This window comes from Saccostrea echinata, unplaced genomic scaffold (genome assembly GCF_033153115.1).
Source record: "Saccostrea echinata isolate AGI-Se365-2 ecotype Australia unplaced genomic scaffold, CSIRO_AGI_Sech_v1 ptg000052l, whole genome shotgun sequence".
In the NCBI taxonomy this organism is placed as follows: domain Eukaryota; kingdom Metazoa; phylum Mollusca; class Bivalvia; order Ostreida; family Ostreidae; genus Saccostrea; species Saccostrea echinata.
Window position 1 is genome coordinate 8,874,820 of NW_026889801.1, and position 22,349 is coordinate 8,897,168.

At 35.2% G+C, this 22,349-nt stretch overlaps 3 protein-coding genes across 3 annotated transcripts in view; 1 reads left to right on the forward strand and 2 right to left on the reverse strand.

The window, feature by feature from the left end:
* The window catches only part of LOC133203839 (baculoviral IAP repeat-containing protein 2-like), a 267,667-nt gene that overhangs the window by 146,837 nt on the left and 98,481 nt on the right, over positions 1–22,349 (forward strand). The window lies entirely within an intron of this gene.
* LOC133204219 (uncharacterized) lies at positions 1,476–3,152 on the reverse strand. Its single transcript, XM_061339963.1, has 2 exons — positions 2,913–3,152; positions 1,476–1,868 (listed from the first exon to the last, which is right to left on the reverse strand). Exons 1-2 carry the CDS (start codon positions 2,976–2,978, stop codon positions 1,476–1,478), a joined length of 459 nt encoding a protein of 152 aa, XP_061195947.1. The 5' UTR covers positions 2,979–3,152.
* Positions 6,223–7,512, reverse strand: LOC133204094 (uncharacterized). Its single transcript, XM_061339855.1, has 2 exons — positions 7,398–7,512; positions 6,223–6,641 (listed from the first exon to the last, which is right to left on the reverse strand). The coding sequence occupies exons 1-2, from the start codon at positions 7,461–7,463 to the stop codon at positions 6,333–6,335; spliced, it is 375 nt and encodes a 124-aa protein (XP_061195839.1). The 5' UTR covers positions 7,464–7,512; the 3' UTR covers positions 6,223–6,332.

Here is a 22,349-nt window from a genome sequence, read left to right on the forward strand (position 1 = left end):
TGGAGTTTGGATCGGAATTAATGGATTGCGTGACCAGCTAAAATAAGGAACTTTATTTACTCTTGAATGATTTTGAACATAGAGAGTCGTAATTGTAGAAGCTACAAGTGACCTATTGATATCACATCATTCTGTATATAGAAAGTCAAATAATCGCTGAAATTAGCATTTTGAAAAGATATCATATTCCGCGTCTGTACATAAAGAGATAGTATGTCTTTTTGTATACAGAAATATGATCTCTTTTAAAAATGCTTATTTTTATTGTAATGAGTGTATCTAGACAGACATAGAAAAACACACAATACACAAAATATACACCATCATGAAATCAAACGCCTAAGATTCATATATACCATTCGTGCGTTTATTCAAGTCAAACAATACTTGTAGTATAATGCTTTTGGCAAAAAAAAAAAAAAAAAAAAAAAAATCCATATATATACAACGGATGGCCCTCTCTAATGCGAATGCAGATCATTCATTTGATTTCCAAGATGGAAAACACTTAAGGAATAGTATATATTTCCTTAAAATCTATACATTATACACATTTAGCAGCTAGACCTAACCCAAGGTAACCATAAGTTTAATACTTTTTAATCTTGTGTGGAGTTCCTGGGAATTCATGTTTCTAGTCCTGTATCATATATGCTGCTTGTGATATTCACAGGAATTATACGCCCTAAGAGGTTATCAAAGTCTGAAAGTCTCTAAAAGATCGGATATATTCATATGGCATCTGTAGAAATAATCCATGACAAAAGCCCTTTCTTCGTTTATTGTTCTACCTGCATACTGTATAATGTATTTTGCACTCAGTGACTTTTTTAGGGAATGTAAACATCCAGATCCTCAGGTGTAATGCATCTAATCTCTCGTCAATACTCTCTTAAAATCACATTATGAATAATTTCCATTTATCCTCTGATTATGTATGTAAAAATGAAGGAATATCTAGGTCCATTTTAAAACCAATACGAACAATAAATATGTATATAAATGCTTTTTCAAAGACCTGTTTTAGTGCATGCATCCCTCCGCAGGTCCAGGATTTTTTTTTTTTTCAGGGGACTCAACACCCATGCACTCAAACAAATGTCTAACCCGGAATTGTTCTTAAAAAACAAACAAAAACAAATTTTAAAAAACCTGCAAAAGCCTGAAAAACGTATTTAGGGCGGGGTGAGGAGGGGGGTGTTGACGTGTCACTTTCCTAAGTCAAATTTCTTCACAAAATGAAGCCATTTGCCATTTAAGGGGTGTGTTTCCTAGGCGGGGGGGGGATCATCTATATTGTTTCTTTACATAGAAATCTAATAACTCTGAAAATCCCAGGGGGTCCGCCCCGACCCGCTCCTTCTAGATTTGCGCATTGTATCTGACTATATATTTATCAAGACAATTTTTTTATTCTTGCTATATTATAGTATATAATTTTCAGTTCTTATAAAAGAAATGACAAATGTACATGATTATCCTTGGTGGGGCTTGTGTGTCACGTGAGGCGAGTTATGTCCTTTGTTGTCTGTTGGATTGCCTGTAGGACTATACGTCGTTACAGCGCCATCTGACGTTACAGGGCCATCTGTTGTCATAGCAGCAGTGGTGGGTTGAGACTTTACTTGACATCTTCCATATATAGTAACAAAACTTGACCCTTGAACTGTCGGGACACATGCGAGTCCGGGTTCACACGGACAGTCAGCATCGCTGGAAACAGTCGAACACGACTCACCCACGGCACCTAGTTTTTTGCAGTAGTAGATGATGCGGAAAAACTCGTCATAAGCACAGCAATACCCGGCAGGACAGCTGGAGTTGCGGGCTGCCATCGAACATTTATTCTCCATGAAATAGCTTTCATCCTGAAATACAGCATACAAACGTTTAAGGATAAACTAAGCTGTCTTGTCTCTTGAGATTTGCCGAATATAGAAACGCTTAATAAGCCTGGTTGCAGAACAGTTATTTAATTTCTTCTTTTAAGTCTGAAAAAAAACTGTTCCGGTTGAAGTTTCGCTAGTGTCAAGCTAAATTTGAGTCTGAAATGAGAAACAATTTGAATGAACCCATATTTTTAATTTAGAACAGAACCTTATTCAGATTATTTGTTTTCAATCTTTCAGTGCCACTTTTTTTAGAGCTGCTCCCATATATATGAAATATTTGATTTTAATGTATAACATTAATAGGAAGTGTATTAGCTTATTATAGAACATTTGTTTGGTCATGAGGTTTTAACTAATTAATTGCATAATTTAAAAAGTTTTATGAGGGAAAACATTCTTAATTTATTTTTTTCACGATCGTATGACTTTCATATCCCCCTTTCGAAAATCAAATGGCCCCTTCCTTGCAATTACCTACTTTGGTGCATTAACAACGAATGAAATTGGATAAATTTAGAACTATACAAGACATACGAATCTAATATTTCTCGCTACTATTCAAACCCCAAAATCAAATATTTTCTCACACATGAGTTTTTACAAAGCAAATGCAAATTTTTTTTTTAAATATAAAATAATAATGTTGCGTTCAATTAACAAAATTTTAATGGTTGAATTAGTCTTAAGTGGCCTCAACCATCCAGCCCTCTTACGTAGGACAGAAATTGATGTTTGAAGACATTCATCTGTTTCCAATACCACATTTCCATTAAGTAGGACATTTAAGGTCACATCGGGTCAAATAACAAGTACTATCAAAGTACCATTAGTATTACCACAACTGTGATGGGTGTACTAATCTTCAAATTGCCATTCCTTATAGAAATAGTTTTGGACAGTGATCTGGTGCAGTGAATATGTAACACTCAGATAGTAAGTTAAGATTAACGTTGATTTTTCCAAATAAGAATAACATCAGTATTTAATTTACAAGAAAATCATTTTTTTCCCCCAATTTACCTGTCTTTTTTCTCTAGGGGCACCTGCCACTAGTGAGAACAGTCCGATGATGGCCAAAATGAACATGGTCTTCTTTATAATCCTTTTAAAATAATTGTGCAATGATTGCTTTTCTTATCTCGTCTTAATTTTTATGTCTGACACGATCCTTGAAGTCTTGAGGTCATATTCCTGTTACTATAGACAAAAACTCCGAGTAAGGGAACATAGTCCGAGGGGTTATTACACGGTGTTACAATCTTTGACGCGGGAATGTGTATAAGTAATGTTTCTCTTTCGACGTATACGCAGAGATGTGGCTTATACCCGGAATGCTGGCACAAAACTAGAACTCTGATATCCCAAAGGAGAGTTTGCCACCTTTTCTGTTCATACGATGTCTGTTTCTACTTATGTAAGTGTTAGTCTATCCTTCTGTTTGAACACACGGTTATAAACATTCTAGAAATAATGACCACTTATATATATAATGCCAAACCCTTTGGAGCACCTTGAATTTTATTTTCAAAACACTCTTCAGGATTCACATTTCGCTGTCTCCAAAACAAGAACACGAAGTTCATCAAGTTCCAGATGGAACCTTATAGATTAGTGCATTCAACTTATTAATTATTAGCAATAACCTATGAGGTTTCGAGTTTCCAGTTAAGAAAGCTCTAAGCACTAACAAAAAGTGCCTTTTGGACTTGGATAAAAATATATCATGTTAAAGTGTGAATATTGAGTCTATTTAATTCTTTTTCAACATAGGGTACCTGCCTTATTTCCGCAGGAAAAATTTTCAAAGACAATGGACTATTCGTGAACAGAAATCACTTTACTTACATTGGAAAGACTAATGGAAATAATGAATTTATTTACTTTTTCTTGGTCTAATATATTAACAAGAATATTTTAATCTATTATAAATTGTGTAATTAACAGTAAACAAGCATTTTTGCTATCTTACTTCTAAGGACAGATCAATCTCACTGCATAAAACTACCTAATAAGTAGAACTCTTTAGTGTGCAGTATTTATAGAGCTTCCTTAAGTGAAAATATTTTTATTAAAAGCTATATAAGAGAATGGAACCCATGTGTTACATGAATATGGTTTTCTGTGCCACGTTGATGAAATTTTAAATGAGACTTGCTGGGCATCTAAACAGCCTTTAGAGAATTTTCTTTTCACCTTTTATATTTGCTGTGATTATAACAATACAGCCTCCAGAAACACATAAGACACCAATTTTCATAATAGTCCCATTTTTGCGAAGGAACTATATTAAGATTCAAGTTCGGCATATATACGAGGGTTGTCCGGTAAAATCGTGGACAAGTTGTCTAGCGTGAAAATTAATCATCACTGCGTTCTAAAATTTTCACTACTCATTAGTACATTTTTCATCAATATACATAGCAATTTTCAAGTAGATATATGCTCAAATAAAGAAAATATGAGATTTTATGTTATGTGTGGTATCTCCTTACGGCGCACGGATCCATGATAACGTCAAAGTGTCTAAAGCAGCGTCAACGTTTCCTCTTTGCTAAAAAAAAGTCGCATAAGCCCCACATAAATTCGAGAAATTCATTGATGCACTTACATGTACTTGAGTTTCCCTTTATTCCTCAAAAAGCAGACGAGGAACCAATTTTGCAAGCACATGGGACCTTCTGAAGATTTATTAGTAAGTAATGGACAGTACTCTCACTATAATTCAACTAAAAATTGGCTACCTTATATCGACGGTCTACAGTAACAGCGTCTTTCGCTATTGCCATTAGCTGTTTGTCCGTATGTTTTGTTCTACCCGGGAACTCGATCAAAAAGCTTCCTCTTAGAAAACTCCCATTTTACTTGTATAATAAAGACCTAGTGATATTTTTATATTTTTTCTTCAGTAGTTTTTAAAGACTCTTAGGGCTTCATTACTACATCTAAATCAAACTGAACTGCTCTCCGGTGCGCCGTAACGTCATCAAACGTAGAAATTTTTCGTGTGTTGTGATTACCACTTTCCCATTTCAAATGCTCAGGAAACTGCCAAACATTAAGCAAAAGCCTTGAAAATTTCCAAAAGACAACATATTAGATAGTGGATTAAAAATAGGATAATTTTTATCTCATCCTCAACTGTTTACTACTTTTATTTCGAAATCAACCTCGTGTACTCTCTGATGAAACCCTGGTCTCTTGATCGTGCGCCGTACGACCGTACCCTGTGCACATTGAAGTATAATAAAATATTTTTGTCTATTTTTTATCCAAAATATTAAGATGCACTTAAATATGTTAAACATTTGCTGAAAAGTTCAGCTTAGTGCGCCCATTATTTTTCAATTAAAACGCTTTGTCCACGATTTAACCGGACAACCCTCGTACATGTTCACGTGTCTAGAATTATAGCAATGTCAAATACATGCATGTCAGAAAGACCATGATGGTTACTCAAGTCGTCCAAACACAAAAATATATTGGATTTGAAAACACAAGCTAGGTTACATGTACAAAGGCCAAATTATCATGATGAAGCATTTAAATCTTTTCCCTCTCAACTCAGTGATTGTCGCTTGAAAGACAATTTATAATTGGACTCCTACACACGTACTTTAAGGAAAACTTAACAGACAAGAATTAAGTACAAACTGCATATTACATCATAATTTCTTTCGCACGAAGTTATCAATGTCTGGCTGTAGAACTTTTACTCTGTGACCTTTCTGTCATGCTTTGTATTATTCTCATTATGGGATATGTAAAATGAATGCCGATTTACATATTGTGATTTTGTTCAGCATATTAAAATTTCTTGAAATGTGGTCATTTTACCGAACGCATAACTTCAGATTAAAAAAAACAGCGGAAAGCGGGTCATCTTCTTGTTGTATTCAAAGAATGCACGTTCTTGCATAATAAACTGAAATAGTGTTCACATTTAGAATACGAATCACTGCCCCTGTTCTTTTTCTCTTACTACTTAGAAACTGCTATTAATTTTAATTTACAGGGTTACAGTAATTACATTCTCTATATTTACCGCTTGCTCCGCCCTTACATGACATCTAGGTTGAGACTGTAAGGTCAAATGGAATTCTCATTCATGTTTATTTTGACTTTGACCTTTAGGCCTTCAAGTAAAGACAAGTGCCTCCTGTTATCTGCCACCTCTGCAACAATTTGAATACTTTATCGATAAAGTATGTTGTACGCTACTGTATGTTCTTAACTAAAAGATACATACCGTGTCCGCATCGCTGTCAAAAGTGCATACAGACACAAACGAATGTCTAATTATTATCAGGGATTTCATTAATAAGATGAAAAATGAAATCTCAATTTATATACTAACATATGGGTGTGCTAGATTTAAAGGCAAGGGGTAAGGAACTATTTTTTGTTTGCTACAAAGAATTTATCTCAGATCTTTCAGAAATGTCATCCATGTTTTGGTTCGTGGTGTCCATTATTCGTTGTTCCAGCATTAGTGGATGCAGCAGGCTTCTGGCAGTGTCCATAAATAGTAACAAAAGTACTTCCTTGGACAGTGGGGACGCATGTAAGGCCTTCTTCGCAGGGGCAGTCAGCGTCACTGGCCACGGTTGAGCAGGAGTCGCCCACAGCTCCTAATTTTTTGCAATAGTAGATGATGCGGAAAAACTCGTCATACGCGCAGCAATATCCGTGTGGGCAGCTAGCGTCTCGGTCTGACATCGAACATTTGTTCTCCATAAAATAGTGCTCATCCTGAAATGTTATTAAAATGAGTTAACTTTTTAGGCTTATTTGCATATAACATGTATAAAACTATTCTAGAATCTACAGGAATTAATAGGGTTTTTTTTTTTTTTGGTCTTTAAAAAAAAAGAATTTCACATTCATATATTTCATTTTATGTCATCGAGTGATTCAGTATACGTCATCAAAGCTGCATTATATCCAATTTAAAATATGATGACACCGGGAATAGTTAAACAATAAATTGCTTTCTTTGGTTGTTGGTACGGGAATAAGTGTTGCAGCTTCGGGAAAAAAAATACATATTACCTTAGCTATTCTGCAATAGCTGCAACCGTTAATTCCTGTGCCAACAAACAAAAAACAATTTATTGTTTATTTTATGTTTTTATAAATAATCATATTAAGTACGTTAGATATTGGATTATTAGTGCTTAGTGTACGCCGTTGTATGTTTCATTGATTGAACAGTACACTGCACAAGAAAATCTAAACAGGTTGCTTGCAAAAAAAAAAACGGTTAGCGGCGTTTACGAATGAATAAATGACCTTCGTTAAAGGAGATAATATCCAGTGGATGTAAATATATATAATGATATATGTTAGTTAGAATATGAATGCTTTTAATAATAACCTTTTATTCTTATTCGGAATTCCTGTTCGTATTGCAGTTCTCTTAGGACGTGTTACAACAAATTTACCCAAATCAAACGAGTTTTAAAAAATTCTCTTTCTTAGAAAGGGTTTTGAGGATGTTTTCTTTACCTGTCTCTTCTCCCCTGGGGCACCTGTCACTAAAGAGAACAGTCCAATGAAGACTAATACATACATGGTCTGCCTTGCAGTTCTGTTCGACTAAATGTACAGTGCAGTACGTTTCTTATCTTGTCTAGTTTTTGTGGTTGTGTCACAAACCTTGAATTCAAAGGTTCGAGTTACTTTTGACAAACTGTGGGAGAAGGTTATAAGCCCTTGCAGTTTTATGCACAATGGAAAAAAAAAACGGCATGGAAATTTTATGAAATGTAGTGTCATTCGAGGCCGTGTCACACTGTCACGATTTTTGCTACGATTTTACACGATTTACTAAAAATTAGAAATCGCCGACATTCGCCACGCTAGCCCTGCGTTGTTGTTTTTTTGTTTTTGTTTTGTTTTTGTTTTGTTTTGTTTTGTTTTTTTTGACAGAAGGTGATTTTTTTGAGTCTGCCACGATGCGACTATGGTGTCCACTCATCAATGTACGAGGCATTTACGATAACAGAACGAGTTTTGGCGAGTAATATACGAACAGGGACGGCCACATAACGAACGCAATACGATCTTAATACGAATATGTATGATAAGACACGATTTTATACGATGCTTTTTCGAATAACTACGAGTCTGTACGATGCATAGACGATATTCCTACGAACAATGATGTGTTCATACGAATATACATGGTTTGAGGATACATATATAGATGGTTGCTTGAAATTCTAAGCATCAATTGGAAGTTGGATAATTATGGCAATAGCTACAGTGCGGAGGCTTCAACTGCTGCGATATTTGGAGGAACTTGAACAGAATATTGCAGAAAATGACGAGGCGATGTTGCCCATTACACAACGAGCGTCCACATAGGCGAAGAAGAAGATACTGGATAAGACCATGGATCACTAGACGTACTCAGTATGGATATTTTGATCATTTGATGAGAGAACTTGAAACTGAGAATGTATTATCATTCAAAAACTTCCTCAGAAAGCATGGAGCCAGATATGTTTAGAGAGCTTGTAGACAGATTGAATCGCAGATTACAAAAACAAGACACATGGTTCAAAAAGGCTTTGGAACCTGGATTAAAGTTGGCATTTACACTTCCCTATTTAGCAACAGGTGAGTCATACACAAGTCTGATGTATGGATTTCGAGTTCCACATAATACGATTTCCTTGCTGGTTCGTGAAGTTTGTGAAAGTATAATAGCGGAATATGCTCATGAAGTAATTGCATGTCCAACAACTACAGATGAGTGGCAACAGATAACTATATAGCTGAGCAGTACAGAGTTAGATGGAACCTGGACCATGATCTTGGTGCTTTGGATGCAAAGCACATTGCTATAAAATGCCCCCGAAACGGAGGTTCACTTTATTACAACTACAAAGGGTTCCACTCCCTTATTCTTATGGGGCTTGTTGATGCTGATTATAAATTTATTTGGGTTGACGTAGGTGCCAACGGTATCGGATGCTACTGTATTTAACAACTCGGAATTAAAAGATGTCATCAAAAATGGATTTCCAAAAGCCCCTCTACCGTATGATAACAGAAACACCCCTATTTCATTGTTGGTGATGACGCCTTCCCTCTCAGGACATGGCTTATGAAACCTTTCCTAAGAATGAATTTGACCAAGGAAGAGCGTATATTAAACTATAGACTATGCAGAGCAAGGCGCGTTGTAGAAAATGCATTTGGAATACTCGCCAACAGATGGCAATGCCTTTTAGCTCCCATGCGCCAAGAACCAGAGACTATTTCATCTATTGTATTAGCATGTTGCTGTCTTCATAATTTGATGAGATTGAGATTTCCAAATCTCCGAAACGAAAATCTTGTTCAGGAGGACCTGAATCAGGCCTAGATAAATAAATTGTGTGTTTCCGGTTCCCCGACCGACCCTAAAATATATAAGCCGACCCTAAAAAATTATCCGCGCATATCTTCCCAGGCGTAAACTATCCCAGTTTAACTATTAGTTTAACTATTAGAAATCCTAATTTCGATCACTTTTGTGTTTCAGAAAATGCATATCCTATACACATTAATCAGGAATGTTTTGACAGCAATTGCCCCGGGGTAAAATGGTAGCGTGCTTGCCAGTAAAATATTAAAATAAAATGTTTTCCCTACCTACCTACCTTATTTTTTCTCAGGTTGGAATAGGAAACACACCATTTATTTATCTTGGCCTCATCACGTGGTTCCGGGATCTTGGAAAGAATGTGCAAACCTTACAAATTTGAACAACGTTGTTTGATGCAATCGAGCAGCAGCAAAGATACAGAGGCTGTACTTTAAGCACTACTACAATTCAGCCATTGGGGCGGTTCCCTGGCAGAATGATATGATATAATGACTATGAGTTAAAAGATTTTTTTATGTGTGTTCTGATGATTCTGCTGACGACCGATTTATTGTAAATGTAACAAATGGATCAGGATATTGTTTTAATTTTATTGTGTATTAATAAACGTGAAACATTCAACAGTGTTAATACTCATTCTCTGAACATACTAGAAAATAAAACACAGATATAAATTGCAAACACTCGTAATAACTTGTATGTGTATACTGACAATTAAACAGCTGAATCGTATTTCTATCAGTAACTTTAATGATTACCTTACAATGTACTTTGTAATGAAAAGAACGATAAAAATAATATGAAACACCGATCATGATTTATGATTATTCATTCCCTGAATAAGGAGCAATTAGCAAATCTAAAAAAAGTTATGTTTTTCTTAATTAATCTGTAAATAAAAAGCAATGTTCACAATTCTGAGTGTTCTATATTATTGATTTTTGGCACGATGGATAGATTCATCACAAGGCATTTCTGACTGAAGGTTGTTTAGAAATGAGCTAATATGGAAGGAGTTTGAGGACGATCTTGGGGTTGACTGGACCTGTTGTTTTTGGTCATAACGAGGCTGTGTTGTGTCCCAGTTGATTGGTTGAAAACCTCCACAACTTTGTCGCTGTTCTTCACTTGCTCTTTGCTGTTGCTGAAGTGATGTTAAACCTGTCGGATTTGAGGCCTGTTCTCTTTGTCGTCGTATTCTGTTCGACTCCGAATAATACCAAAGGAGACTGTCGAAAGATTGACGAAGATGTTGTTCCCACAAGTCGTCATGGATATAAGGAAACATGGTCCTAATCCAATTTGCCCAAGCTGTGCGGGGATTATCTGCTGACTTCACGAGCTCGTCAATTCTGTTCTACTATGTCTTTGTCTCCGTCACCCTCTCATTAAGTTGTGCTAACATGTCCGAATCTATAGCTCTGGTATTTGGTTTCTTTTTTTTTGCAGTACGTATCTTCATGCTTGGCAAGTTTGTAGAGCTTGGATTTTTAGTGATATTGGAAGAGGTACTCGGTTGATTTTCTTGATTGTCTTCTTCATTTTCAATTTCCTTATCACCATCGAACGTTTGAGGTGTGTCAGGTCTATCTGAGCTGTCCAGGACCAATTTTATCTGGAACTATAGCAATTAAAAGCATTTATCAAATATAGATAGAAAAAAGTAGATATATTGTTGAGTATTGTAATGATACTTACACTTACAGCTTGTCTACTGATTACACGAACTATATGGCTGGATAGAAAAGAAAATGACTCTTTGACCCATTTGTCTCTCTCTGTAAATTCCTTACGAACGTCACCTGATTTTGATTGAGACAATTTTCCATACATAATGCACATGCTTTTATACCAGATTTGTAAATTTTCCACTAAAAAAAAAACAAAGGTGTAATGTAAATTAACAAAAAAAAAAAAAAAAAAAAAAAAAAAAAAAAAAAAAACTACTATATTAAGAGTGTAACAATTTTCCCAAAATCATTCCATTTAAAATTCATGCCTGGAACATCCATTTGTTAAGCCTTCTCCTGGCAAAGGCACTGCTTTTTTGTGTATCTTTGTATTCTTTTGCTCCTTTAGTGTAAAATATAGGGGGGTTCTTTAGTCATTCTACAATTTCTGCCTCTTGTTCCTCACTAAAATTGAGGTTCTGTCGCCTCTTTTTTTGTAAAGGTTCTGATTCTTCTGGTGGAGGTGGTTCTTCTGGTGGTTCTTCTGGTGGTTCTTCTGGATCTTTAGTCAAATCACCACGTTCTTCAATTTCAGGACTACATGTTTTTTCCTGTTTCTTTTTGCGTTTTCTTACCCTTTCTTCTTGACGGCTTTTTGATTTTTGACAGGGTAATCATCAGATAACTTCTTTTATAGTCAACGCGTACAGTCGCACTAATTCGTAGTTCACTCGCACGGTACTTGTATTGCACTCGACGTCAATCGCCTGTTTTCGTATTATATTCGCATAAAATCGTACTACATTCCTTTTGAGTCGAGAAACACTCGCAGAACCTCGTGGGACACTCGAAATAAGTCGTAGGACACTCGCAGCGTCGGAAGTTCTACGAAGTTCTGCGAGTGCCCTACGAATGTCGAAGATTTACTACGAATATGTGTACAAGTGCATTGCGATGGCTGTACGATCGCCTACGGATAATGTGGCCACGATTGTTTTGAACATGCTCAAAACAATCGCCGCGTTTGGCGATTTGCTGCAATGAAACAGGAATTAGGAAGAAATCCTACGATTAACGCCGAATTACTGCGATTTTTCAATTCGTACTCTGTCGTAGCCGAAAATCGTGACAGAGTGACAGGGGCTTTAGGTACTATCTTCGTTCTGCAATGATTGACCTTTAATCTGAAACATGGAGATAGTCATTTTGAACACTAGAGAACTAAATTCATGCATATTTTTGAATAAGATGTACCTAAGGCTAATATGATATTTTGCTAAATATAATAACAGCGAATATAAGACATTTCCACCTTGTTTCAAAACTCATAAGGTATACCCTGGATAATTGCTTAGAGTGTAAAATGTGAAGATAACGAACAGCGATCGATCTCATAAATCTATAGTAAAACAAAACGAACTGCGAACACGGCAAAAACACGGACCCCTGCAGGAAACACCGGAAATGGGATCAGATACCTAAGAGAAGTACATGATGTAAGAGTGACCTATCGACCGATCACATCCGCCGTAAGCCCTGTGTATTGATCAGGTATCAGTTTACCGAGTATTCTGTAGCCATATTTAGAATAAAAGCAAGTGACCTAACAAATGGTATCAAACACGTAAGACAAAATACGGCCCAACGATTGGTTATTTTTACAAACAAGGTCATATTAATGACCGAAGAATATAAGAATAGCTGACTTGGGCTGTTGAAGTCCTTATTACATCAAATTATTTGTCAGTAGCTTGCCTCGGTTTATAAATTCATCGCTGGTTTTCCAAAATTTCAATTCTCGTTTGAACAAATGAGGTTCATAAAATCATTTACAACAAAAACATTATAAGGACCTACTAACAGTAACTCGCTTTTAGTGAATTAATCGGATGCGGGAACTATCATCTAGCTGTTATATATAACAGTTTACTTTTTAGAGGGTGAAACACACTTGGCGAAATAAGCTTAAGGGGTACGAACCCTAACTGAATTACTATAGCAACACCAACTCCACATTAATGTGTATGTTTCTCTACTAGCGACAAAGTGTGCAATGTGCTCACCAAAACCAGGTCAGACGTCTATACTCTTTCACCATTCTTTCACTTATTTCGAAATAATGCGTTTCTCGGTGTGTTAAATTTTAAACGTATCGGGGGTAAACGCCATGGCGTCAGACAGTACTAGATTTAGCCAAGGCTTGTTGGTCAAGTTGTTCAATAGAATTCTTGTGATAACTTGATCTTGGAAACTTCATAATATATTTACTATCAATTGGAGAGCATGAGGAGTAAAGGAAACATGCTAAACACCCAAAATAAGCCAGAGCATTGGAGCTGATGTCATTATTATCACATCATACATTACAGATTACATAACATTTGGCCATTCTCGAATGCATCATTCATGTCCAGCAAAACAGAAGGAATGAAGCTGGTCAGGTCAACACTTGTTGATTATCTTTATCAGATTAACTAATGGATGCTTATTATCAATGCATACTAAGTCTCTCTACCTTTAGAATTTTTATAAGTCTACTTGCAGACGTTTGATATATTCATATATTTAAGGATATCCGATCTTCAGCCAGGAAGGATAACTCTTAAATTTATTATTTTATTTAAAAAGTCTCAAGATGAAGCTTAAAACTGAGATCTTTTCGTGCAACAATTTTGATTTTATGCATCTCAATATGATTCAAGGTTCTCTGAAGTCTTAGAAATGGCTTTTTAAAAAGTTGACATTTGTACCCCATAAAAGAAAAAAATTAATTAATTTTTAGAGAAATCGAGTTTTCTTTAATCTAGCATTAGATACCAATGCTTATTAGCATGATATGAAATTAGACGTGATATGTGATGTCTAGCAATGATAACACAGGTATCTTACACTATGTTTTATATAACAACTGAAGTAAATAGATCTAAAATACTGTATAAGCATAAAAAGATGCAATTTTCTTAAAATGCCTGGATACCTATATTTTTTTATCCTAAAATATATATATTTGTTGATCAGTTTTCAATTATAAAATGTATAGCTGGTGTTTTTATTCGCATTTCCTGAAAATATATTTGAGATTTGATAATTTTCCTTATATGATTAACTTTAATGATGAACTTTGAAGAAAAACCATGGGTAAATTTTACGTTACTCTGTGAAATCAGAGATATTTTTATGACCATTTTCAATTACTTAAAAGCTGATATTCAGAACCTGAGGATCGGACTACCTTAAAAAAATATCAAAGTGAAGGATTGATGTTGAACAGTCTTTTGCTTAAATGCAAAGATGTTAGCTAAATTGTAACGCTTTTATTTTTTATTTTATTTTTTTTTTATTATTATTTTTGGTTTGTTAATAAAACATTTCTTAATTATCAAAATTGTTCACCAATTGATGTTTAGATTTTTATGTGTTGTTTTAAAAGCACTGGTTATATCTTTGTATCCATGAACAGGCCCGTTTGAAAAAAATAATTTTCAGTTTAGGGTGGACATTATCAGGGAAAAACTCCTTATAGAGCATTTAAAAAGTTATCAGATGTTAATAGGTACATGTTCCTGATTTAGGGGACACAAGCATAAAATAGCTATGTATAAATCGGCAAAATTATTTGGGGGGGGGGCACACCCCTCCTCCGTTCCTACGTTCATGAAAAAAAGAAATTACAAGTAATATAGTGTATATAGAATAAATTCATGTTCAAGTTTTATTTTATGTTTATGCCACTGAATTGAACTTTTGTTTCTTAGCAAAAGAATTCATTTCATTACTCAGAGTCATGTTGATTACACTGAATAAACTTTTCTTGATTCTTTGCGTAAAAATAAATTTGCTCAAGTCAGACAAGCTTTTTAGGAAAGCTAATACTTGTAAACACATTATGGTTATTCCAATTGTTCCTGATCGATTACTGGGAATGCTTTTGTAAATCAAAAGTAGCAATGTTTGTTTCCTAGCCTTTCGGTAAATTGACTACCGCTCTATTCCATGTATCAGTATACTTTAAAAATCATTTTTCAAATCTGATTCAAAGAGACCAATAGCAAGACAAAGAAGTATTGCAAACATGTATACATGTAGATGTTTGATTGTTAGTTGACCCATTTATCCCACGTTGCGTCGCCCGCGTGGCGCAGTGGTTAGAGCGTTTGCTCTAGAGTCGCGGAGTAAGGAGTTGATCCTTACGTTGCGGGTTCAAATCCCATTGTGGGATGTGGAGACCGGTCCTTTGGATGAGACCGTATAAACCGAGGTCCCGTATCGCAGTAGGTGCTGGCACGAAAAAGATCGCTCACTGCTCAATGGGCCTGAGTGCCGAGTATAGGTCAACATTTGCAGCTCTCCACCGGCAAGTGGTGGCGTCTCCATACGAGTGAAAAATTCTCGAGAAGGACGTTAAACAATAATAAACAAACAAACATTATCCCACGCTGCACAGTTAACTCGAGTTGAATGTGCCTAATGCATATCAGATCTTTTTTCATATATGGTAACAACACAAAATTCCCTTGACCATGAAATACTCATCTTCCCAGGTCAAGGGTTTCTGATCCACTAGCTCCGCTCCACAAAAACTCTTAACCGATTAGACTGACTTTGACGGGGTTAGAATTGTGCTCTCTGATGGTTAGCTCATATAAAAAAGTTTGCACGAGCCAGTCAAAAACTTAGTTTTTTTATCTAACCTGAAACTAAGTCGTATACAGGTAAACAGAAAAACTCGCCAGTTTTAGTTCCAACGAAAACGTCTTTACAAATAAATAACCAAGTTATAGGGTTGTCTTAGCTTTGGAGTTAAAGTTATGCTGAATTTATTACCGCGACTTCTTGCATTCTGTTTAATTCGCTTACTCTGATTGGTCAATAGCAGAGGTCAATCCATTGTTCTGCAATTTAAAATAAAAGTTTTGAGTTGTTATTAGTAGACATACAACTCTCGATATTGTGTTTTATTTTCAAATGGCTTATTAAACCAGTCAAAGTAGATATCTTGATTGTAATAAAGATGAAAATTTTGATATATTATTTTGTATATATTGTCAAAAAAAATTTCAATTAATAAGTGGTAAATCATGTAAAAGTATATTTCTGACATTGAATTCAACTCTTTTTGAACAGGGCTGGCAAAAAAGGAAATACTAATACACCAATTAAATCTTTCCCAGGACTAGTAGGAAATACTAGTATATGTAATCCTTTTGCAATTCTTTACACTTTTGTTACATCACTTTCTTTCAAAAGCTAATATCCATAAATAAAATATAAATACAATTAACCATATTACGCACATTTTATCAGTTTAAGTGAAAATGGGGGCCAAAAAGTGGCTATAGATCCGGAGATCAAACGCGAGTGTAGATCAAGTTTGTTTCCAGGCCAGGATAAATATCACACCGTTTTAAACGTATAGGAACTGTTTATACTAACTGCCCACCACTACGTATGACCATAGGAATTTGACAACATGGCCTTTTTGTCCATTTGATTGATTGAACATTGAGCAAGATATCGATAACACAAATCTATACACAAAAGATCGAAATATAACTAATGGTGGAGTCCTGTAAAGTGTCCTCTCCCTTGTTCATATAAAGTATTATATTAATTGTTTAACAGAAAGAGAATAGAATGTGAAAGACACAATTGTAACAAGCATTACGAGATTTATAGATCCCGATCGCCAAATTGACATTACTATTTGAACAGACAATAATGGATTGGTTTTGGGAAGTACTTATGCCATGCCTTGTTGGTTTCTCAACAATAATTATTGTTTGTTGCTGCTGTTGTTGTTTCAAATCAGAGGACGAGGGAAAATGTTTACAAAATTGCTGGGAAACATTTCATTTATGCGCCATGCATTTTAAGAGAATGTGTCCCCGGGTAAGACAGATTTCATTGCAGGAACTCTCTCTCTCTCTCTCTCTCTCTCTCTCTCTCTCTCTCTCTGATGTACAATTCACAGTATGTCTACGACGGTTGTCCAAAAAGTTCGTGGAAAGTTGGCTTTTTTGTCAATTGAATAGTCTTAGGCATATTAATTGTATATCAAACTAGAGCCGAGCTCGTTGCAGAGCAACGAATAGGTCTTCCGTTGGAGCAGTGACCTTGAGTCAAGGTCATGCCATATTCTAAGATGATAAATAATCTTTTAAGGGACTATCAACTTGCAATGCTTCGCCAGTAGAAAGACAATAAAATAATGTACACTTTCTATTTTGTGACCTTGAACTTGTCCAGATGACCTTGCGTCAAGCCATGACACACTCTGGTTATGACGCAAACCTATCTGTGTTACCGACTTGACAAGTTAACACATGTTTTTTCAGACCACACATCCAGTAAAAGCATCTTGTTCTTAGTGACATTGAACTTGAGTCAAGGCCATGACACAGTCTGTATGATACCAACAATACCCATTCTGAGTGTTTCCAACTTGACAAGTTTACACATCTTTTTTTTAATTTCGTTTCCATATAGTTGTAATTTATTACTTTTAACTCGCTGGCTTCAAATTTTATTGTATATATGTTTTATGTCCAATTTCGATATTGAAAAACGTCGGCATCTTTGAGTATGTGTACAAGGTGCATTACGTTACCCTATCACATCATGTTTTATAACGCAGACCATACATGCATGTATAGTCAGCGTTATTAAAAAGGTTAAAAAAAACCCATTTTATTCATCAAAAATCTCTGCTTAATTATCTTTACTGATTTCTTACAGAACTATAGAGTGTTCCCAGGAACGCATGTGTCGCCTGCTTTTAGCTTCATTAAAGATGTAACTAAATCTAAAAGTTATCAGCTATTTATTTGCTAAGGCATTGAATATAGTTCATGCCAAAACAAAAACAAAAACAAAACAAAACAAAACAATCCAGGGATAGTAAGACTGCGATAGAATCTAACAATCAAATAGAAATGCAAATCCTTAACCCCTGAAAGCTAAAATGGATATTAATGAAATTTGAATAAATTTATTATAATAATTATATATAAATTATTTAAGTACGTGATTTCAACAATCCTTCGAAAGAGGCTTCAGTCTTTCATATCAGCAATTGTCAGTCTACACCATCCATTTTGGAATACCGATCCCGTTGTATTTTCATAGTACTTAAATTTCAGTTTTTGTGGTTTCTTTATTTCATACACTGTCAAAATACATTGTCATGAGATCATAAACATGTATAACTGTTAATTATTAAACCCTACCTCTGTAATTTCAAAAGACATAAGTTAAATTTAACCCTCCGCAGTATATTTTACAAAATAGGTCAAAGGTCAAGGTCAAGTGAACTGTAACGCTGGTATTTTTCAAAATGTTTTATGACAAACAGTGCACATTCTAAATAGCATAGACTTACCTCATAAATATCAAAAAGAAGTTGTATATCGGCATTATTGGTTATTTTGAAAAGTAGGTCAAAGGTCAAGTTCAAGGATATCTAGGTCGGAAGCCATGGAAAAATACAAAAGCCATAGTGTCAAGCTATATGTGCAAATTATCAAACCCATACCTCTTACATTTCTCGAGATATAAGGTGTGACAGACGGACGGACAGCAAGACAGACGCCAGGTAAATTGATCGCTAAGTGCTGTTCTGCTCTGCAGGCGACACAAAAATGTTTGTTTGATTGTTTGTTTGTTGTTTAACGTCCCTTGAGCTGCCAGCATTTGCCAGTGGAGGGCTGCAAATTCAGACCTATACTCGACACTCAAGGCCATTGAGCAGTGGGGGATTTTTTTCATGCCGGCACCTACTGCTAAACGGGACCTCGGTTTATACGGCCTCATCCGAAGGACCATACTCCACGTTCTGTAGTGAAAATGTTTGTTTGTTTGTGTGTTAACGTCCCAGTCGAGATTTTTCACTCATATGGAAAAACCACCACTTGCCGGTGGAGGGCTGTAAATTCGACACTCAAAGGCCATTGAGCAGTGAGGGATTTTTTTCATCCCAGCACCTACTGCTACACGGGACCTCGGTTTATACGGTCTCATCCGAAGGACCAGTCTCCACGTCCCGTATTGGAATAGTTTGTTTGTTTGTGTGTTGTTTAACGTCCCTCTCGAGATTTTTCACTCATATGGAAACGCCACCACTTGCCGGTGGAGGGCTGCAAATTCAGACCTATACTCGACACTCAAGGCCATTGAGCAGTGAGGGATCTCTTTCGTCCCAGCATCTACTGCTACATGGGACCTCGGTTTATACGGTCTCATGCAAAGGACCGGTCTCCACGTCCCGCAGAGGGAGTCGAACCCACGACGTAAAGATTAACTCCTTACTCCGCGACTCTAGAGCAAACACTCAAACCACTGCACCCCGCGGGCGACGTGGTGGTATACGAAACCACAACTACGAGTCGTAGGAGTAGAAACATTTTGATAAATGTATTATCATTATGAAAATCATGTTCTGACTTAAGCCTGTAGAACGCAATTTCATTTTTTTCTGGGACGGGGCACAAACAATAATTTTTTTTTAATATCTAAGCCAAAAAAAAAAAATAAATAAAAACATAATTGCGCGGGGGGTGGGGGGTGGGTGGGCACGACCATATAGCTTTAAGCTATATAGTGACTAAGAAGGAATAACTTGTCATTTGTCAAAGTCTTTTACCTAAACTCTTCACTTTTAATTGTCAATGACAGATTCTTGTTACAAAGTGAAAAGTATACATTTATATGTAGTACAGCTATCCATCTCATATGCATAATCTATTTAATGAATCGTTTTATCCTAAAGGGAAAGTGAAATCTCAATCAAAATTTGTCACAAATACTGGACTCTCTGATTAATTATAATATACATGTAAGAACGGATCGTCAGTTAGGACTGCAAGTTTGATAAATTCACAGCATGCATCTTCAGCCTTAATTAAAACGTTGTTTCGAAATATTACACTGTATCTATAAAAGCGTAAAATTAGAATTGACCTAAAGAATATTTTACACCACAGGGGAAATGCTTCCGTGGCACCAGAAGTTTACAATTTTGATTGACAGGTGTAGCTCCGTGCATGGATTTCATGTAACTATGTACAAATAAGAAATGAAGGGATCTAAAGAAAAAAGTTACTGTGATTGACGTTGTAATTAAAACAGAGACAATTAACAGTAGTTTGGCTGTGCTGGCCTTTCTGACATTTGAAGTAAAGTTTAAGAATAACTTATCATTGAAATAAAGTTGTAAAAGTGTATTATCAATTATTTTCATTTTCATCATTAGATGTGCTTATAAGTTCGTTATATTCAAGTCCATGTAAATGTACTCCTTGTACATTTTTTTTTGAACCGCGCGTGCAAGTGTAATTAAATTATAAAAAGTTAACATACTTCTTAAATGCATGGCATTTACGTTACACAGTTCTGGACATTAGAAATAATTAATCTTATAGTGTTGGCGATATTTTATCGTATGCTAAAAAATATGTATTACATAAAACATGTATTTTAAAAAATTCAGCACAATATAGCCTTTCAGATACTTATACATACAAAATCAGATTACATATAATATGAAATATTTTATAGAATATTATGATCTCTTCTCTGTAAACAGGTGTGTTTTGAAGAGGACATTGAAGGCAAAAAGGGGCTCGAATAGCCGCCAGTTTTTTTTTCTTCGGAAAGCTGTACAGTTATCTTGGACGACATATCGCGTACAAGTACAGTGTACAAAACAGCAGTGAAAATAAAAATAATGAACTCAAAGTTTAATTCTCTTCTCTCAATTATTTTGTTAAACATAATTACCAACAAAGATACAAGTTTTTACCAGAGTGTATACAAAGCGACTTGGTGTAATCATAAAGATAGCCATTTTAAAAAGAAAATAATGTAAAAGTGTTTAGCAATGCATCTTATTGTTTTCAAAATATATCTCTTTTGAATTCTTTGTCTACAAACCTTGTGTGTCAAGTTAGAATTATCTGCAGAATTAACCACACGCAATGAATCTCCGAAACTAAACACATAATAACACATAATTGAGAAATAAATCGTTTATTAAATACATGTATGCAGTTTAAAGATTAGGATTCATGAAATCGGGGACCTTTATACGTCCTTAATAAAATGTTTTGGATTTAAATTAAATCAAATTAAGATAAGAATAAATGATTTAATTGAATGATCCGGTATGATTTAAAAAATAATTTTCCGTAAATCATTGTGTCAGCAAAATGAATATAGAACGACGATGTTTTGTGTATGAGCACTAATAGCTGCTTCCTCGGCTACATAATTAGGTTACATAATTGTAAACAAACACAAAACCCGGGTATATGTGAAACGCAGTTAAATGCAGTTAAAGACTGATTTATTTTTTGCTAACTTTTTTTTTCTTCTAAATTTAATATAGTGTATGTTTCATTATTAAACGACGAAAAGATGTTTTGTTTACTAACGCAGGTCGCTGGTTCACACGCAATGGATCTCTTGTAATTTCGGCCACAATAATTTAATAAGTATATCACCAACATGACCAACATAGATAAGATGAAATAATTTGAAAGATCCGATTTGACTAAAAAAAAAAAACAATTATCCGTACATAGTTGAGTTTGCAAAACAGATTTAAAACGGCAATGCCTGTTTAGTGTATGGCCACTGATCACTGGATCTAGGTCACGCGTGATCGGGGGATGGCCGGTTACGTAATTATAAACAAAAACAAACCCCGAGACGTATTGAAAATGTGTGACTCAATAATTTGGAATGAAACCACAGAACACGTAAAAACTTATTTTAAAGTAGTATTAGTATTTATTTTGGATAGGTTTATCATTTATAGTAAGTTTATTTCAGTTATGCGCATAAAGATTTCACCTTCACTTGTCTAATGAAACTAGTTACCTGTATATGGGTCAAGCTTCTAGCTCATTTATTAAAAAAGACTCGAACAAAATAACAAGTTCACGAGATCAATAATATGTTAAAGAACAACTTTTTTAGCGACAGCTATATCGAAATATTTACCGTTTTTGAGTTATAGAACGAAAACTTTCAAGGACCCTAGATCCCTAATTTAAGGGACCAGCCCCCTTTTGGGGGTGCCAAATGAAAGACCTTAAAATTGTGCACAACTTTTATTCAACATGTCTTAACAAAATATTTTTAGTTTAAAAGATACATAGGAAAATATGTGTAAATTTTCGCGCTTTTAGGCGTTCTGATTTTTGACCCCTATCTAGCGCCATTTTGAACACAGAAATCAAAAAACGAAAATAGATGTGCACAACTTCAATGCTTCTATTATTTAAATTCGGTAGAATTTCTACTCCAGCTTTTGTAGTCTCGGAGCCTTTATCCGGAAATAAAGAGTCCTAAATTTTCATTTAAAGGGAGATAACTCAAAAGCGGAAGTGGATTTTTGACATGTTTGACAGCATT

Coding starts and splice junctions, on each gene's coding strand:
- LOC133204219 (XM_061339963.1), bottom strand. CDS start 2,978: ATGTTCATTTTGGCCATCATCGGACTGTTCTCACTAGTGGCAGGTGCC. Junction 1,869..2,912: donor CCCCTAGAGAAAAAAGACAG/GTAAATTGGGGG, acceptor GCTGTATTTCAG/GATGAAAGCTATTTCATGGA.
- LOC133204094 (XM_061339855.1), bottom strand. CDS start 7,463: ATGTATGTATTAGTCTTCATTGGACTGTTCTCTTTAGTGACAGGTGCC. Junction 6,642..7,397: donor CCCCAGGGGAGAAGAGACAG/GTAAAGAAAACA, acceptor ATAACATTTCAG/GATGAGCACTATTTTATGGA.